We start from the raw sequence: 17,152 nt of genomic DNA, 5'->3' as shown, positions 1-17,152 counted from the left end.
GTCCAAGGCCAGAGCTTGGAGCAATCTAGGATAGGGGAAGGTGTCATTTATTGGAAATAAATGATCTTTAGAGTCTCTTCCAATCCAAACCATTCCAATTCTGTGATTCCCTGATCCTTCCCACAGCCATTAATATCCAACCTGGAATCCCCAGATAAAGCCCAGCGATTAAATTTGTCCTCTTTTAACTTTACAATTAAATGTTGCAGATTGTTAAATTAAATCAAATGAATATTCCTGGGAAGAATCCTTCCCTCCCTCTGGCTCTGCTGCTGTGTAAAACCTTGGGGGATTACAGAGCTCGTTGTCACTTGCTATTTGGTGGCAGAAGGAAATGGGACATCTCTCAGTAATAGATTTAAATCTTTTAATGCTGCTTTGGCACAGTCCTGGAGGCTCAGTGAGGGCAAGGCTTTTATTATTAGAACCTCTTGAAATGCTGCTTTTCACCCACGGAGGAGCTGGCACAGTTCAGAGCCTGCTGCCAAAGCTCAGCGTGGTTTCAGTCCTGCATGCTGCAGGAAAAGTCATCTCCAGTCACATGCTGGGGACTTGATTCACCCAGATCTGCCCAAGAGAAGGCAGGAGTGGCAAGTGCAGCTGCCAGCACTGTCACCAGATCTCAGCTCTGCCAGGCCCACGTTGCTCCCTGGAACATCTGTGTTTGGGAGGATTTCTTGTTAGCACATCCTTAACAGAGAAAATGGGAAAATGTTGGGTTTTGCTTGCTCTGGGGCAGCTTTTACCCCATTACAGCAACTGCATGGGGAGTTCTCATGTTTAATGTGATATTATTAACAAAAATCTGTGTATAACTGGTACTGCAAGGGTGACACTGAGTTTAGACTACTTAGAACTCCTTAAAAAGCAAGCTGTACTGATATTTTTAAGGTGTCTTGAAGCAGTCCCTTGCATGAGAAATGTGAGGAATGTGCCATTGCAATGTTGTATTCACAAGGCTTTTCTATTTTTTCTGTCACTTTGACTAAAATGGCAAGCTATTATTGGGGGAAAAAATGACATTTTTTGTTAAGTCATGTGTACAAGTTCAGAGCATATCTAAAGCTTGTCAAGGAGCATAAGCATTTCTGAAAAATGTTGACCTGATTTTGAGTTAAAATATGGTGTCAGGGCAAATGCAGAAGTTGGGCTGTGTGCAGGATCTGCTCTTACTCCCGAGGCTGCCAGGAGTGTGCCATTCACATGACAATTACACACCATTTTTTCCTCATTTTTACCCACTTCTTGTATCTCATTTGCTCCAAAAATAGACTCTTCCTGCAGAAATTAGCAGATTGCATCCAACCCTTTGTAGGGGTAAATTTGATTTGTGCTCTGTGTTTATTTTCAGCACTTTTGTCTGTTCCTCTTTTTGGCAAAGCCCTGCCTGGTTCTTGGCCCTGGGTGCTCTTACATAAACTCTCCTGAAGCCTTGCTCAGGTTTGCACTGCTGGGTTTTCTTTAATGTGATCTTCTGGTTAAAAGCTTTCAGTTCTTGCAATCTGTGATTATTATTTTATATATTTATATATTCTACTCACAGCCTAGAGAAAATAATAACGGCATCTAGGAGCTCGCTGGAAATGGATTTTAAAAGAATAAATATTTTTAGAATTAAATATTTTTATTATTAATACTATATATGATATATGATATATCATATATATTTTATTTACATTAATTTATATAAAATATGTAATATTTATGTTATGTATATAAAATACATGTGATATATAAATATTCCTATTATATAAAATATTATTAATATTTAATATATAATTAAATATTTTTATTTATAGTAATAAAACCAATAAATATTTTAAAATAACACATTATTGGAATAAGAATCCCAGTAGAACAGAAACTGAAAGAGGGTGGATTTGGGTTTGGTTTTAGAGGGAAATGCTTTACTCAGAGGGCAGTGAGGCCCTGGCACAGGGTGCCCAGAGCAGCCTGGGGCAGTGGGAGGTGTCCCTGCCATGGCAGGGGTGGCACTGGAGGCTCCACAGAGGGACAATCCACGGCCTCCCTGGGCAGCTCCACTGCTCTGCACCCTGCATGGGGAGCAGCTCTTCCTCATGCTGAGCTGGAACTTCTTGTTTTCATTTATGGCCATTCCTCTTCATGCTGCCACTGGGCACCACCAGAAAGAGCCTGGCACCATCCTCCTGGCACCGCTTGGAGGAGCTGGCATGGATGGATGAGATCCCCTCTCAGTGTCCTGCACACAGCTCCCACAGCCTCGGGTCCCACCGCTGCCACCCTCGGTGCTCCATCAGTGCCACCCTGGGGTCCCATCAGTGCCACCCTGGGGTCCCACCGCTGCCACCCTCGGTGCTCCATCAGTGCCACTCTGGGGTCCCACCGCTGCCACCCTCGGTGCTCCATCAGTGCCACCCTGGGGTCCCATCAGTGCCACCCTGGGGTCCCACCGCTGCCACCCTCGGTGCTCCATCAGTGCCACCCTCGGTGCCCCCGCGTGTCCCGGCCCCGCTCGGGGCATTTCCGCGCCCCCTCGGCCCCGCCGTGTCCTCTTCTCCCATTGGTCGCTCCCTCTCGCCGTCGGGGCGCAGCAGCCAATAGGCGCGCGGCGCGGCGGCGCGGCAGCCAATGGCGTGCGGCGTGGCGGCAGGGCCCGCCCTCCGAGCGGCGGCCCGGCGGGGTCGTTGCGGGGCGGGGGCGGCGCGGCGCTGGAGCGGCGGGAGCGGCCATGAAGGTGAGGGGCGCGGCCGGCCGGGACAGCGCCTGTGCCTCGGCCAGCAAGGGAGGGAGGGAGGAGGAGGGGGCCAAGCGGGGAGGGTAACGGGGCCGGGAGCCCGGCGGGATGTCCGGGCCGGGCCGCCCCTCCCGGCTCGCCTCAGGCCGCGGCCGCCGTCCCGGCGCGCTGTGAGGGGAGCCCGGGCTGAGGCCGAGCCCAGGGGCCCGCGCTGAGTCAGCGGCCGGGCCGGGCCGGGCCCGTGAGGGGCTCAGCGGCGGCTCCCGCAGCCCCGGTCCCTCCCTGAGGCGCCGCGTCCCGCCCGGGGCTCTTGGGCCGTCCCGGAAAAGCTCTGCTCGGTCCAAAGGTGGGTGCAGAGAGGAAGTTTCGGTTTAAATGAATACAAATAAATCCTTCCTATCGCTCTCCTGTCGTTCTGCGGCTTGGGTAGGACACCCAGCTTGCACAGGTGTGTCAGGAGCAGCAGGTGAAATCCCTGCCAGGTAGCAACACCCTTAAAGCTGAGAAAGCAGCAGAGAAGTTGAACGCAGGATTTTGCTCCTTTGAGATGCACATAAGGTATGGGGAGGGACGATACCGATGGCAGCTTGTCCATGAAGTGGAGACTGAAGGTTTTGGTGCAGAAATTGGGAATGTTTTGATCAATTCTCAAGAGAGGGATTATTTGTTTTAGCGTGTTTAATTTGTGTGTTGTGTTGGTGCTTTTCAGCACGGTGCCATTTCTTCTGCAGAGCAATATGGAGAGTCTAGACACCGTAATTCAATTATCAGTTAATGACCTGAGGGCACAGAAGGAATCCACAGGTGACGTGGGTTAAGGAGAAAATTAAAGCCCACGTAGCCCTGCCTTTCACCTGGAGTGGGTGGTTGGCAGCAAGATAAAGAGATTTTCTGTTTGATACCAACAACTTCAATGTGTCCAAAATGAGTAACAAAAAGTTCCTAAAAATATATATGTTTGGTGCTGACAGTGATGTCTGAACAGTTGTTACAGGCTCTGGAATGAAATAAGTCCAAGAAGCAGGTGTGAAACTCAGGCCAGGGTTGTGGGATCAGATGTCTCCTGTCCTTTGGGTCATCGTGTGTCCTGCTGCTGCTGTGACCCCGGCAGCTGTGTATAATGAAACTTGAATTTTGACAGATCCGTTTGGTTCATTATTTTATTTTTCTGTTATTTATATGTTGCTGCTTTAAGATGTTTTAGATACATAATTAGCTCCTCAGTTTTGAAGAGATGGTGATGAATGAGAGGAATGATTGTGTTACAGCTTTCCCTTATGAGGAGAGGAGGTATTTTTGAGAAGTTCCAAGTTTTAAACTCAGAGCTCTGCTGGACTGTCATTGGTTTTCAGGAAGTATTTCTGGAGAGTTAATTCCTCTTGCCTAAACCAGGATAACTATGTTTTGTCCAGGGAAAATTAATATTAATGCATTTCCACAGTGCTTGTAATGGAGAAGTATAAAACAAGCTTTGCTTTGGGGCTGGGCTGGGAGCTGCAGGCTGGGGTGAGCTGTGAGAGCTCCCTGGAGTCAGGGAAGGGCTGGGGAGCTCTCCTGGGGTGCCCAGGGCACCGAGGGCTCTTCCTGCACCAGGGTGAATTCTGCCCTTGAAATACCCACAATGATGAGTGGGTTTAGCATTTAATTGGAATGTGTATTTGGTGTTGTAAGTGAAGCTCCTGTTCTTACCTTCTGTGCTCTGTGGTTGGGAAGGTGACGTTCTGGACAATCCCCATTGTTCTGGCGTTAAGTTCCCACAATTGCAAGAGGATTGTGTTCAGTTCAGGGCAAATGGGCAACTTCACCCAGAAATTAGTGTAGGAATCCAGAAATGTCATCTAGAAATTACACCAGGACTTAAAGCACCACGTTACAGAGCTGAAGTGTGTGTGTTCTGGTTGGTTGGGGTTTTACAGCAAGGTTTTAAAGTCTCAAAAGCAATTATTTGAGAAAGAGAACAGCTGTTAAAGAAAAAAGTATGAAAAAATAATTGTGTTTAAAGGAAGTTGTACCCCTCAGTTTCCTTTCAGGGAAAACCTGATGTGATTCTGTTTGCCCCTCCGGTTTTCTCCAGCAGGACTCAGGGAGCCACCTGACAGTGATTAAACTTGTGACCTGCCCAGCTTGGAGTCCAAATTCCACCTTTTAGTAGAATATGAGCTTTGGATAGGGAATCAAGTGCCTCAGGCTTCCAGGGATAAAAACTAGCACTTTGTTTATGTGTTCAGAATTTCCACTGTTTTATGTGACTCAAAACTGAAATACAATCAGTAGAAAATAAGTTTAGTTAGATTTATTTTAACTTTTGTTAGACATTCAGTAAGGCAACAAAACGAGGTTCAGGGAGATCTTGAAAAATGTTTCCTTGTCAGTGAAACCAGACTGTAATTATCTTCAAGTTTGAGAGCCAGGAATGTTATTTGAGAGTTTTGTTGTGAGTCACGCAGAGCTGGGTGAGCTCTGGAGCAGATCCTGCAGGGACACTTGTGCATTAATCATGAGAAGTTTTCTGCTCTTTGTGCCCTCACCTGCCATGGGCTGTCAGCCACTTCTTCCTGCTCTGCTGTTGCATCACTGCTCCAATGCTGCCTCTGTGTGTGGGGATTCTCCAGCAGAGGAGTGTGAGTGTGAGCTCCCTGTCCTGCCAGGGCAGACCTGTCCCCCTGTGAGCTCCCTGTCCTGCACAGACAAACCTGTCCCCCTGTGAGCTCCCTGTCCTGCCAGGGCAAACCTGTCCCCCTGTGAGCTCCCTGTCCTGCCAGGGCAAACCTGTCCCCCTGTGAGCTCCCTGTCCTGCACAGACAGACCTGTCCCCCTGTGAGCTCCCTGTCCTGCCAGGGCAAACCTGTCCCCCTGTGAGCTCCCTGTCCTGCCAGGACAAACCTGTCCCACTGTGAGCTCCCTGTCCTGCCAGGACAAACCTGTCCCCCTGTGAGCTCCCTGTCCTGCCAGGGCAAACCTGTCCCCCTGTGAGCTCCCTGTCCTGCCAGGGCAAACCTGTCCCGGTGTGAGCTCCCTGTCCTGCCAGGGCAAACCTGTCCCACTCTGGATTTCAGCTGTTCTGGAGCTGCTCTGGCCCATCCTGACCGTGCTGGGATCCCTGGCTCTGGGATTGGCACCCCGTGCTCTGGGGTGGTGACAGATGGAGTGAAGCAGCTCCTCACAGCAGCTCCCCTCTGATGGGGGCTCCACATGCTGACCCTCTGTGCTGCTCTGTGCTGTTTTCAGGCGGGAGCTACTTCCATGTGGGCTTCCTGCTGCGGGCTGCTGAATGAAGTCATGGGCACGGGGGCAGTGCGTGGCCAGCAGGCTGGCTTTGGGGGAGGTGCTGGTCCCTTCAGGTTCACACCAAGCACGGGCTTCTCAGCTTACCCAGCTCCTGCTGCAGCCAGCACCAACATCGTCTGCAAGGCCTGTGGACTTTCCTTCTCAGTTTTCAGGAAAAAAGTGAGTACGTTTCCTATTGCACTGGATTTTTACACTTCTGAACTCATCTGTGGCATACTGGGAGATGAGTGTTTTTTTCAGAAACCTGGGGCAGATACAGGCCTCAGGGAGGGACAGATGCCTTATTCTGAGGTCACAAAAAACGATTGTCAACCAGGATTAGGAGTTAGTGAGTCTGATGTTCATTAGTCAGCAACACGTTGGATCTGGGCTGGCCTGGAAATTAATGGGCTCTTGATTTGTAAGATAAATGTGTTACCTTCAGAATCTTGAACAAAAAGCAAATCAGGTTTTGAAGGTGGCTCCAAACAGTGGTTGAGTACTGGAGTGAACAAACTGGGTGATGAAAAGTTAAAAACTCACAATACAGTATTAGAGTTTTCTTCTGGAACTTCTCATGCAGTTCTGGTTGTTTCCTGACCAGCTTTAGTTCTGCTCAAGGCTGTTGTGCTCCAGCAGCCTCTTCCTTCTTTGGGAGGCAGGTTGGTGGGTTAATGCAGATAAATAAAACTGAGATGATTTTATTATTTCTGTGTATCACAGCTGTCCAGGATTGCTATTTTGCCCCCTCAGTGATCTAATCCTCTGCAGCTCTTTCAGATGAAGCCTCTGCCCTCAGTTTGTGTTGTTTTCTGTTTATGTGTCCTGTTCACATGGCAAGGCTTCGTTGAATGAAGTGTTGTGTGGGGAGGTTTCTGAAGCCAATATTAATTTATAATCCTGAAAACCTTGAGGAGTTTGGGTTTGCTCACAGCAGCTGGAAGCTGACAGCCTTGTCTATTCCATCTTTTGTGTATTGTGAGTGCTTTGAACAGAGCTCTCTTCAAAAGTGACATCTGGGCTTTGGGAGTGTTTCCCTCCCATGTGATTCATCACATGTGAGGTGACTTTGACTTTTTGCAATCACTTGAGGAAGCAGGAGGTTCTCTAAAGTTTGGGGGTTTCCTGTTGTTTTACACACATGAAAGGAGCAGTGACAGCATATTCAGAGGTATTTTAACAGACCATAAAATTGGTTTTAGTTTTGTTTGTTGTCTAAACTACAACTCGAGTACTCTATTAGTTCATTCATAATATTTTTCACTGAAACCTCAAATCAGCTTCAGTACTGCCAGAAGAGCGAGGGACTCCCTTGGAGCACTTGCAAAACTGACAGGGCAGTTGTCTGTATGTAAATATTAAAAATTCTGTCTGTCACAACTGCCAGTGGAAGAGCTGATAGGAAATTCTGTAGCCTGGAGAAGCAGAGAGCAGGGCCTGGGTTTGTTTCCTGTGAGCCAGAGCTGAATGGTTCCCTCCTTTCCCCTCAGCACGTGTGCTGTGACTGCAAAAAGGATTTTTGCTCAGTTTGTTCAGTCCTACAAGAGAATCTCAGGAGATGTTCCACCTGTCACCTGCTGCAAGAAACGGCCTTCCAGCGGCCTCAGCTGATGAGACTGAAAGTGAAGGACCTGCGGCAGTACCTGATCCTCAGGAACATCCCCACGGACACCTGCAGGGAGAAGGAGGACCTGGTGGAGCTGGTGCTGTGCCACCACGGCCTGGGGACAGAGCAGGACATGGACGCTGGCAGCCTGCGCTCGGCACGCGCCCAGAGCTCGGCCTTCTTCAGCCACCCCTTCTCCAGCTCCATGGCCAGCCCGGGAGAGCTCCCCAGCAGAAGGGGCAGCACAGGGAGTGCAGCACCTTCACGGGTACAGTGCTTAACGTGCTTCGCTTTATTTTATATATTGTCTTTAATAGTTATGTAGCAATTTAAAATAAACCATCAATTGATACAGTTTGGAGGGACAGGAAAAATGCCTTTTGTACCCTGCATCTGAAAGCTGGAGATAATTAGCAAAGGTTCCTGGTTCATGTCAGAAGTGACTTAAACTTGGAATGATTAGTAGCAGCTGGAACTTCAAAATGTCATTTCATTGTCACCTGAGATCACCTTGGAAGGAAGGAAAGTGTTTTGTAAGGGAATAACATGGGTTTTTATCCTGATGAGTTTCATTTTGTACACAGGGACAAACTGAAACATCTGTAAATAATGAAGAAGAAGAAAGTGCAGAAGAGCAGGTGAGATATCCAAAGAGTGGATTTTTGGCATGTGACACCATAAAGTGTTTTTATCTCTGCCAACATTCCGCCTCGTGCTCTGGTTGCTCCAGAGTTTGCTGTGTCTAGCAATGAATGTCTGCACACACTGGCTTGAGAAAGAATGAAACTTTAGCCAAGCTGCTGCAGCTTCAGGTGCTCTGAAGTAGCCAGGGCAGTTAAGGCCTCACACCTGCTGTGTTTCAGACCCCGGGGCTGGGCAGGAAGAGAGCCAGGGCCTCCCTGTCCGACATCTCCAGCCTGGAGGACATCGAAGGGATGAGCGTGCGGCAGCTGAAGGAAATCCTCGCCTGCAACTTTGTCAACTACTCAGGATGCTGTGAAAAATGGGAACTTGTGGAAAAAGTGAGCAGACTGTACAGAGAGAATGAGGAGAACCACAAGACACGTAGGTTTATCTTTATTTCTGCTTTCTTAGGACTGCTGAGTTCCTGGTTTCTGGTTTGGTTCTGCCAGTGGAAGAACTTGGTTCTGACCTCTGTCTGCTCTGCTGGAACACCTGGAAAATGTGTTTTAACAATGCAGGGTGCCCCTAGAGTAGCTGAGCATGGCTGTAGTGATTAAACAAAGCTTTCCAGGGTTGTGCTGGTTTTTGAGACTTTCCTCCAAAGTTTGGAGAGCTCAGCTTTCACAGTGAGGGTAAAATTGCCCAACTGAGAACTGGTTCCTCAGAGAACTGGAACTTGGCACCTCCCTGTGCTTTGCTGGGTTTCACAGGGCATTACCCAGCTGCTCTGTAGCTGTGCAGGTCAGGGCACTTTAGAGCTGGTACTGCAGAATTAAAATCTACAGTGACAAAAGTCCAAGGGCTTTGCTCTCAGTCCACATTTTCATAAGGTGGTTCTGTGGCTGGTGTTCTGCCCTCTGTTCCACACAGCAGTGGAGTCTTTCACTTGTGTAATTTGTCCTCAGAGCCATTCTTGCTTACACAAAACTTGGGAAAAAACTGTAAACTTAAGGTTTATTTTTTTTGCCATGATCTGATGGAACGGTCAGTTGTTGATGGGGATGCTGACTACATGCAATGAAACTTGACAGGTTTTATTCACTTCTGCCACCTTTATGGCCTACTTAACGCTTCTGCTTCTTAGTGTGCTTTATTATTGTTGTGTTTAATCTTCTGAGGAAAGTGTTCTGCCAAGCAGTGAGCTCTGACACAGAAAACCAACATGCTCTGAATTTTAATCCAGCACATTATTGTGCAGTCATTACATTCTGAATTGAGAACAGTTTCTTGAGTTTAAAGAATGAAGCCAAATATTGGATGTTCACTTGAGGGGCTTTCTAGTTCTGATTTCTTTGCTTCTTTGTGGAGGAAAAGAAATTAATTCATACTGGGGGTTAAAAAAGTTCATGTGAGGGGACAGAGCATGGCTGGGCTGGAGCTGCCCTGGCTGTGCAGGGCCCAGAGCCGTGACCTCCCTCTCTGTTGGTTTGCAGAGGGGGAGAGGATGCAGCTGAACGAGGACGACGACAGCCTGTGCCGGATCTGCATGGACGCCGTGATCGACTGCGTGCTGCTGGAGTGCGGCCACATGGTCACCTGCACCAAGTGCGGCAAGAGGATGAGCGAGTGCCCCATCTGCCGGCAGTACGTCGTGCGGGCCGTGCACGTCTTCAAATCCTAACGTGGCCCTGGCACCGTGCCCCGGGCCGGGCTCCTGTGGGCCGGGCTCCTGTGGGCAGGGCTCCTGTGGGCCGGAGTGCTGCGCCCTGGGCACTGCAGCTTTGTCGTGTTGGTTAAACTCGGCCTTTTCAACATCCTCATGTAGAAGTTGGTGAAAGGTTTTTCAAGCAGCTCCTGCAGCGCAGGGCTGGGCAGGCCCAGGTGCTGCCCCACTGACCTTACAGCCCCACAGATTGTTGGAGTCAAACTGTTTACAGCAGTTCTTGCTCTCTTCTGAAGAATCTCACCTGTCCTTACGCATTCAGCACTCGGCAAGTGGTCAGCAAACACCTCTGCTTGAGCCTGTTAGCCTGTGGTGTTGTCTAGTGCTTTAGAAGCAATGAATATATCAGTTGATTATTCAGCTTTTCCCTACCGATAGAATGTATCTGTCCCGAGGGCCCGGCTGCCCAGGGTCGGACGCAGCTTAGGCAGCACTGCCATGAACTGTTCCCGCACTGAAGCCCTTAAGCAATCTTGCTTTGTGCTGATTGCTCCCTCTGAATGTCTGTCATGACACGTGTGCTGTCTTGGCTGTTCTCTGTCAGTGTACAAAGCACTCCATCACTCTGCAGGGCTCAGGGGCCGCACTGGGCTCTGCCTGGTGGGCTCCAAAAACCAGTTACTGAGTGGTTTTTAGTTTAGGAATAAACTATTTTTTTAAGAAGGGTTACTCTAGTAAACCACGTTAGCGTGGTCCTTAATCCGCTCACGCCTGTTGTAACTATGAAGCTGTGATGATTGTACTCCATGTGCCGACAGCCTGATGTTACTGTGAATCCTGCCCAGGGGCACCAGCTCCGTGCTGCTAACGTGGAATGTACAGCATTACTAACCTTAACTGGGGAGGGGAGGCAGGAGCAGGGACAGCTTTTGTTTCAAATCTCTGTTCATGGACTTTCACCCAAAGCCAAGTCACCCAAACCAGCGTCCCAGTATTGCTGCCAGCCCTGGGCCCAGGGTCAGGCTGAGCTTTGTGCCATGAGCTGGGGCCCAGGTGCTCTCAGAGCAGGAATTGTAAGGGTCCCTGTGGGATGTCTGTGAGCAGTGACCTGGGGAAGGGAGCAGCAAGAGGAGGATCCTTGTGACCAAGCATGGCCACAACTGGGATTGGTGGAGCTCCCTAAAAAAGAGGTGAGGAAGGACCATGTGTGTCCAGTTACTCTTTAAGCAGAGTTGGTTAAATGTACAGTTTCTTCTTTGATTTCCCATGTGGCAGCAAAGTTCCAGAGCCAAGGCTGTGCTGGCTGAGGGTGCAGGATCCAAGAACTGGACCTGTGCTGCACTGGCACCTGCTCTTATTTTTGTGAATCCTTAAGCTGGCTTGGAAGAGAGAAAGCAGCTCCTCCTCACACAAAACACAGCTCCAAGCTCTACTGGGTATTTTTCAGAAGGGAGCAAACCTCTCAATGGCTTTATTTTTTAGAAGTAACTTTTTAAAGGTACTTAATTCCTGGAGTCTGTCCAGAGGGGAGGCTAATGAAGACAGACATGCCCTCGGTGTTATTTCCATGCTGCTCATTAGCACTCGAACTCAATAAAGATGGGTGATGGGCTCTCTCAGCCTCTGTCTCTTTTCTTACCCAGCCCTGGCAGCTCCAGTGTTCACGTTCTCAAGCTGTCAGTGCTCCTGGAGCCTGATGTGGGCAGATCCCTGGCTGTAACAATGCCCTGGAAAATGCTTAGAGCCCCCTGCAGCCACCCCCTGCCCTGACAGAAACGCACAGACCAGCGCCTGTTTTTGTACAATTGTTTATACAAATTCAACAAAGGTAAAACTGCATCAGGAAGGTCTACGAAAACAACACCGTACAACAATGGCACTTATGAATGCAGAATTTTACAATCAGGAAATAACCATGTTATAAACCTTAAATGAGAACTCAACTCACACTTCAAAGAAAGAGAGACTACGTTTGACCATTTATTCTACTGCTGGACTCACTGTATAAATTAATTTTATATTGAGTACAAGAGCTCATGCTACAGAGTGAAACCCTCCTAAGTGCAAAAGCTGAAATTGGAATTTTTTTAAAATTTTGAGAAAAAGGTGATTTCTATACAGATAAAAGTGTTTTACTTCAACTATAATTTACACCTTATTTCCACAACATGCTTATGTCACTTCTGAAGTATACAAAGCAGGATATAAACTTCCATTAAAACATGCTTTAAGTTGAAAGTATGAACCTACTTTTCCTGACCTGGGCACGTTTGGAGATAGATACTGCCTACGAAGTATAGGTTAAGTTCTCGCCTACCATAAGTAAAGATAAAAATTGGCAATCAAAACCGAAACACTGGTAATGCATTCAAACATTGCATAAATAATTTTTAAACAATTTTTGTACAAAAATAGTTCTGCATAATGTAAGATGTAACAAAACAAAACGTGTTAAGAAGGCAGAAATGCAGTGCGTGGTCCACTTAAATGACACCAACTTTTTTTTTTTCTTGTTTTAAGAAATGAAAAGCAGAAATCAAATTTACACTACCAAGCACATGCTGTGGTACTTTAAATAACAGTATTTCTTGGAGTTCAGTCTTCTTCCAGGTGTGAACAATTATCATCAGTAACAGTCGCCTTATGAATTTGCATAAGAGCCAGTGCAGGTCATCCCAGGTGGACTGAATTAGTGGCACAAGTTGAAATTCTTAACATGGGTAGTTTCACGTTGTTCTCTCCTCAACAAGAGTTGTAAAATCCAATCGCGGCATTTTCTGATATTCCAAGTTCCCAACTGAAAATAAAATCCCTACGTGTTCTTAGTCCCTTCCCCCCCTGCCCCAGTATTTACACGAGTCCTTTAACTAACTCAGTTTTTGCAGAAGTTTTTCTTCCACCTGCCCGAACTGGACGCTCACAGACATCTCTGCTATGAACTGCTCACAGCCCTCCTTCGTCACCTGCTTGCAGTACCTCAGGTCGATCTGGCAGATGTTCCCACAACGTTTGAAGTAAGACAGGCACTGGTCAGTGACCTTATTGCAGTCTGGGGAGAGCAGAGGGCAGGCATTCAGCACTGATTTTTTCCTGCAGCACGAGGAATCCCCACCAGCTCCATCCCCATGCCCCAGCTGTTGTGTAACCCAAGGGATCATGCCAGGCAGCCCAGATGTGCAGAAAATCCCCGGGAGGATGAGCGTGGATACACCAGCTCCTGGCAGCTGCGGGGCCATGGCCACCAGCAGCACAGGGAGGCAGCAGCTGCTGCCAGGGAGTCACAGCAGGAGCAGGGCTGGGCCACTCCCCCTCACAGCTCTGGGCCCTGGTTCCCTCCCCCACATCCCTTACCTGATAAATTAATTTCCGTTAACGAGTCCCGCGTGGTGGTTCCGACGGCGGTCAGCAGGTTAATAGACTGATCTGTGACGTGGTTACAGTAACTGAGGTTGAGTTTGGAGAGCAGGGGCATGTGCCTGATGATGAGCCGCAGCGACGCGTCCGTGATGTCCAGCCCGGCCAGGCGCAGCTCCACGATGTTCCGTAGCTTGCTCCGGTTGTCGATCTGACCTGCAGGGCACAGGCAATGGTCACTGCCCGAGCCCCAGCCCCGCTGCCAACATCTGCAGCCTCCATGAAATGCACCCTGACACACAACACTGCTGCCCTGGGTCAATTTCGGACGCTTTTGCCTGTCTGGAGCTTTGGAGGGAACATCAGCAGGAACACTTGTCTATTTTTGGAACAGGCATGTGGACAAAGCCACCCCCTGATTTCAAAACAAAAGGGATGAAAGTAACTGCAGGGGCCCAGCGGAATTACAAGTCGGGAATAGGCAGTAGGCTGTGCAGTGCATGCCAGAAAGCAGATCTGATTTGCTCAAAATTTCACCTGAGCTGAAATCCGGGCGAATGTGGCATGACCCACAGAACTGCTCCTTCCCTGAACTGGAAGAAAGTGTTTCCACACTCTCTAAAGTACACCCGTTGCAGCCTGAAGAGAAGAAAGTCAGACAGAAAACCAGCACAGTGGCTCAATGATGGTTCGGCAGCCACAGAACATCCCTGGCAGCCCGGGGCTCCAGCCGGGAGTGCTGCTGGTCGCTACCTGGAACTCCCCAGGGCAGCACGGCCCCAGCCCGGCTGTGGGGGCTCGTGCCCGTTTGCTCCAAGGGGGGATAAGCACAGACCAGGCCCCGGGGCTGGCACGGGGCTCCGGCTCCTCCCGCCCTTACCTGGCCGGTTGTCTGTGGGCGGGGACAGGAGGTCTCTCATTTGTGCGTCTTTCAGTCCTTCCGCCCACTGCACGTCCAGGGTTCGCAGCAAGGGACAGCTGGAGCTACAAAGTGCCGACACTGCAATCCATGAGCACCCTGATAACAGCAGGTCCCGCAGACCTGCAGACACAGAACAGGTTGGAGCACTGGGACCTTCCCAGGCACATCCCAGTGACCTCCACTGCCCCCTCTTCCTGCCCAGCTCTCCATCTGTCCCCCCACTTGGAACTGCACTCCTTCCCTCAGCCCTTTCACAGCAGCATTCATTACTTGCTTTACAAAAATTATTTTAACTGACCATGTCAAGTAGTCAGAAAAAAATCTTTTTGGCTCATTTTAACCCACTGATGCTTCATTATTGCACATCTCCAGCCAGCCCTCCTAATAGAGTCTACTCCTCTTCTAGTCCCAGTCCCTGGAGACTTTTCCCAGAGGTTGCAGTTTAGACACAGACTGGTTTGTTAGACAAAGTGGTTTGTGATTTGGTGATGAAAACACATCACTTACCTGGCAGTCTGTTGATAAGCCAACTCAGCTGCTTTTTAGATATATTTGTCCAGCTAAGATCAAGGGTTACAGGCTGTCTCCTAATAATGCCACTAAGCATAAGTGGAGTGATGGATTTACAATGGTTTAAATCTATTTTGGTCCATAATCTTTTGTCACAGCACCTACCCAAAAAGAAAAAAAGCCAACAGCACTTAATTTGGCACTTGCTTGGATTTTGGTAAGGCTTTAAAAGGTGTCATTAAACAGTAGGAAAAACTACAGCATTTAACTGAAAATTGCAAAAATAAGGCCAAGTATTCACAATCCCACACAATGTTACATAAGTTTCAAGTTTCTCCATCAAATATATCCTGCAATAAAGCATGGAACTATTTCCACAGAATTACAAGTGTCAACAACTCTGGATCCCATTTTAAGTCATCCCAGCACTTACTAAAATCCGTTTTATAGCCTGAAGACAAGTCACTGCTTTTTCCTTATGTTTTGACTATGAAGTCTGATTTAAATAATATCCCCATTTCCTCTGTGTTTTCCTTACTTAAAACAAGTAGATTTGGGAAAACAGATACTCCCTCTCCTGTTGTGTGTTTGTGTTTTCCCTGTCCATGTGGATTATGGATATTTTTGCTCTTTATGGGTTTCTAAGGGCAACAACACCAAGTCCTGATGAGTGTGCAGGAGTCTGCATTTTCTTCCTTTTTTTTTTTTTTTTATTAGCAAATTTTGTGTTTAAGTAGAAAGTACATTTGGCAGGTTTCAGTGACACCAAGCAGCCCACGGAGAAGACTCCACACACATCACCTCACACTGAATTATCAGCCTCTCTTCTCTGTGTGTGCTGTTAGCAGGCTGTGCTGGAAAGGAGCCTGTTCCAGTCTGTCTGTCCTTATGCACAGCAGGAACGTGGGACAGGAGTCAGCAGAGCCACCAGGCTGCTCTGAGGGGTCACTGAAACCTGTAAATCTGCACTAAAGCTGCTGCTGCTGTGCAGCCTCAGCTGTGTCAGGGCCACACAGTGCCCGAGCACAAGGGACACGCTGTGAGCAAACAGCACCAACAAAGGATTCCTGCAGAACGTGCTCTGCTGGCACAGGGACAGGAACAGGGAACAGGCTGGCTCTCCACGTACCCTCCACAGGGAGACAATCAGCACAGCCCTTGTGAGGAGCACACGGTGGGATCCTCACTATCTCAGTGGGTATTTAATAACTGAACTGCACAAATGCTGGCAGTCAGGAAGTCCTGGGGCAGAATGACACCAAGACTGAGCCAGGCTGGCTGTTCCAGCAGCAGGAACACTGCGGTGTCTGACTCCAGCACAGGCTGCTCTGGAGCCTGGCAGGCTGACGCCGAGTCTGACACACAGCTCCACCAGAAACGCTGGGATCTGCTGTTTCTGAGAAAGCAACGTGAGACCACTGCCACGTCTGCCGGCCACCCCTCCTGCCTGGGCTCCCCAGAGCTCCAAGACAGCCCACAGCCCTCCCCAGGGGACACCAGTGCCTCCATCACCCGCTGTCCTTCCGTGCCCATCCCACCACACCTCGCGTCCCGCCCTCCTTACCATCTGTTCCAGGTCTTGCAAACTCTCATACAGATGCACAAGTCTCTATGACTGAGGTAGCTAAAGACAGCCATCCAGACTTCCCTCTGCATCACGTGGGCTGCCCCGTCATCCAGGGGCAGCGAGTCCGGAGGGGGGCTGATGGGAGGAGGCCGGATGACGTGCCGCTCCATCTGGATGCACTTGGGGGGCGACAGCGAGGGCGGGGGCCGGGCGATGCCCCGGGGGGCGCTGCGCAGGCTGGGCATGAGCTGGTGGTGCCTCAGCTCCCGGGGAGTCCCGTTCAACCCTTTGCTGAACCTGTGCAGTCTCTCGCTGTTGTTCAACGCACGCTTGGGTTCCTCGTTCTCGCTCTCCGGTTCAGATTTGATGGGTTGGTGGTTCTCATTGGCAAGGCTGTTCTCGGTTTTTTGGATCTCCTGGTTAAGCTCTTTGCTGAGCTCCTTGCTCAGTTCCTTATTGGGAAGCCGCCTTTTCCTCCTCATCTTGAACTTCTTCTTGTCCCTGGGCTCGGCGCCCTCCGTGCTGGGCCCCGCCGTGGGCGAGCTGGAGCGGGACTGGTCGCTGTCCTTGGACCTGGGGGGTGCCTCGGGCAGCTCATCCTCGGGCTCCTGCTTGAGGCGCCGCAGGGGTTTGATCATGGCGGTTCGCTCATCCGGGGCCTTCCACGATCGCCGCTGCAGGGAGAGACCAGGGCTGACTGCGGGAGCTCAGCAGCGCTTCCAGCAGCGCTTCCATGTGGATGCTCCGCACAGGAGCCCTGCCCGGGGCCGGGCCCCCTGCCAGCCCCGAGCCCCACCCAGCCCAGCCCCGTCCCAGCACGGCCAAAGGTATCGGGTTCAAGAGGCAGCAGGGATGAGCAGCTCAGCTATTGGCTCACTGGACTCCAGGAGTGACAACTGCCCTGATTCACCTGCAGATTCCTG

At 49.6% G+C, this 17,152-nt stretch overlaps 2 protein-coding genes across 12 annotated transcripts in view; one reads left to right on the top strand and one right to left on the bottom strand.

The window, feature by feature from the left end:
- Nucleotides 1–2,666: 2,666 nt before the first annotated feature.
- RNF34 (ring finger protein 34) lies at nucleotides 2,667–11,495 on the top strand. Of its 4 annotated transcripts, none has more exons than XM_063173073.1 (6): nucleotides 2,667–2,716; nucleotides 5,945–6,163; nucleotides 7,474–7,857; nucleotides 8,174–8,227; nucleotides 8,453–8,654; nucleotides 9,707–11,495. In XM_063173073.1, the coding sequence occupies exons 1-6, from the start codon at nucleotides 2,711–2,713 to the stop codon at nucleotides 9,892–9,894; spliced, it is 1,053 nt and encodes a 350-aa protein (XP_063029143.1). In that variant the 5' UTR covers nucleotides 2,667–2,710; the 3' UTR covers nucleotides 9,895–11,495. The 4 variants fall into 4 exon arrangements, with proteins under 4 accessions (XP_063029143.1, XP_063029147.1, XP_063029146.1 ...); XM_063173076.1 differs by lacking the exon at nucleotides 2,667–2,716 and adding an exon at nucleotides 3,014–3,062; XM_063173074.1 differs by lacking the exon at nucleotides 2,667–2,716 and adding an exon at nucleotides 3,118–3,274.
- A 173-nt stretch (nucleotides 11,496–11,668) lies between these two features.
- Nucleotides 11,669–17,152, bottom strand: part of KDM2B (lysine demethylase 2B) — a 103,923-nt gene continuing 98,439 nt past the window's right edge. For 7 of the 8 annotated variants that reach the window (XM_063173065.1, XM_063173066.1, XM_063173067.1 and 4 more), the window contains 5 exons: nucleotides 16,227–16,903; nucleotides 14,660–14,823; nucleotides 14,111–14,272; nucleotides 13,228–13,446; nucleotides 11,669–12,925 (listed from right to left, as the gene is read on the bottom strand). In XM_063173065.1, coding sequence (XP_063029135.1) covers nucleotides 12,744–12,925; nucleotides 13,228–13,446; nucleotides 14,111–14,272; nucleotides 14,660–14,823; nucleotides 16,227–16,903 — 1,404 coding nt within the window. In that variant the 3' untranslated portion in view covers nucleotides 11,669–12,743. Of the gene's footprint in view, nucleotides 12,926–13,227; nucleotides 13,447–13,471; nucleotides 13,870–14,110; nucleotides 14,273–14,659; nucleotides 14,824–16,226; nucleotides 16,904–17,152 lie in introns of those variants that run through there. The other variant, XM_063173068.1, reaches the window with a different exon arrangement.

This window comes from Melospiza melodia, chromosome 20 (genome assembly GCF_035770615.1).
Source record: "Melospiza melodia melodia isolate bMelMel2 chromosome 20, bMelMel2.pri, whole genome shotgun sequence".
NCBI lineage: Eukaryota > Metazoa > Chordata > Aves > Passeriformes > Passerellidae > Melospiza > Melospiza melodia.
This window is presented reverse-complemented; position numbering and strand designations above follow the sequence as displayed.

Bases quoted from the DNA above. Each gene is read 5' to 3' on its own strand.
- RNF34 (XM_063173073.1), top strand. The intron at 6,164-7,473 runs GTGAGTACGTTT...CTTTCCCCTCAG, and splicing joins TCTCAGTTTTCAGGAAAAAA to CACGTGTGCTGTGACTGCAA. The intron at 8,228-8,452 runs GTGAGATATCCA...GCTGTGTTTCAG, and splicing joins AAGAAAGTGCAGAAGAGCAG to ACCCCGGGGCTGGGCAGGAA.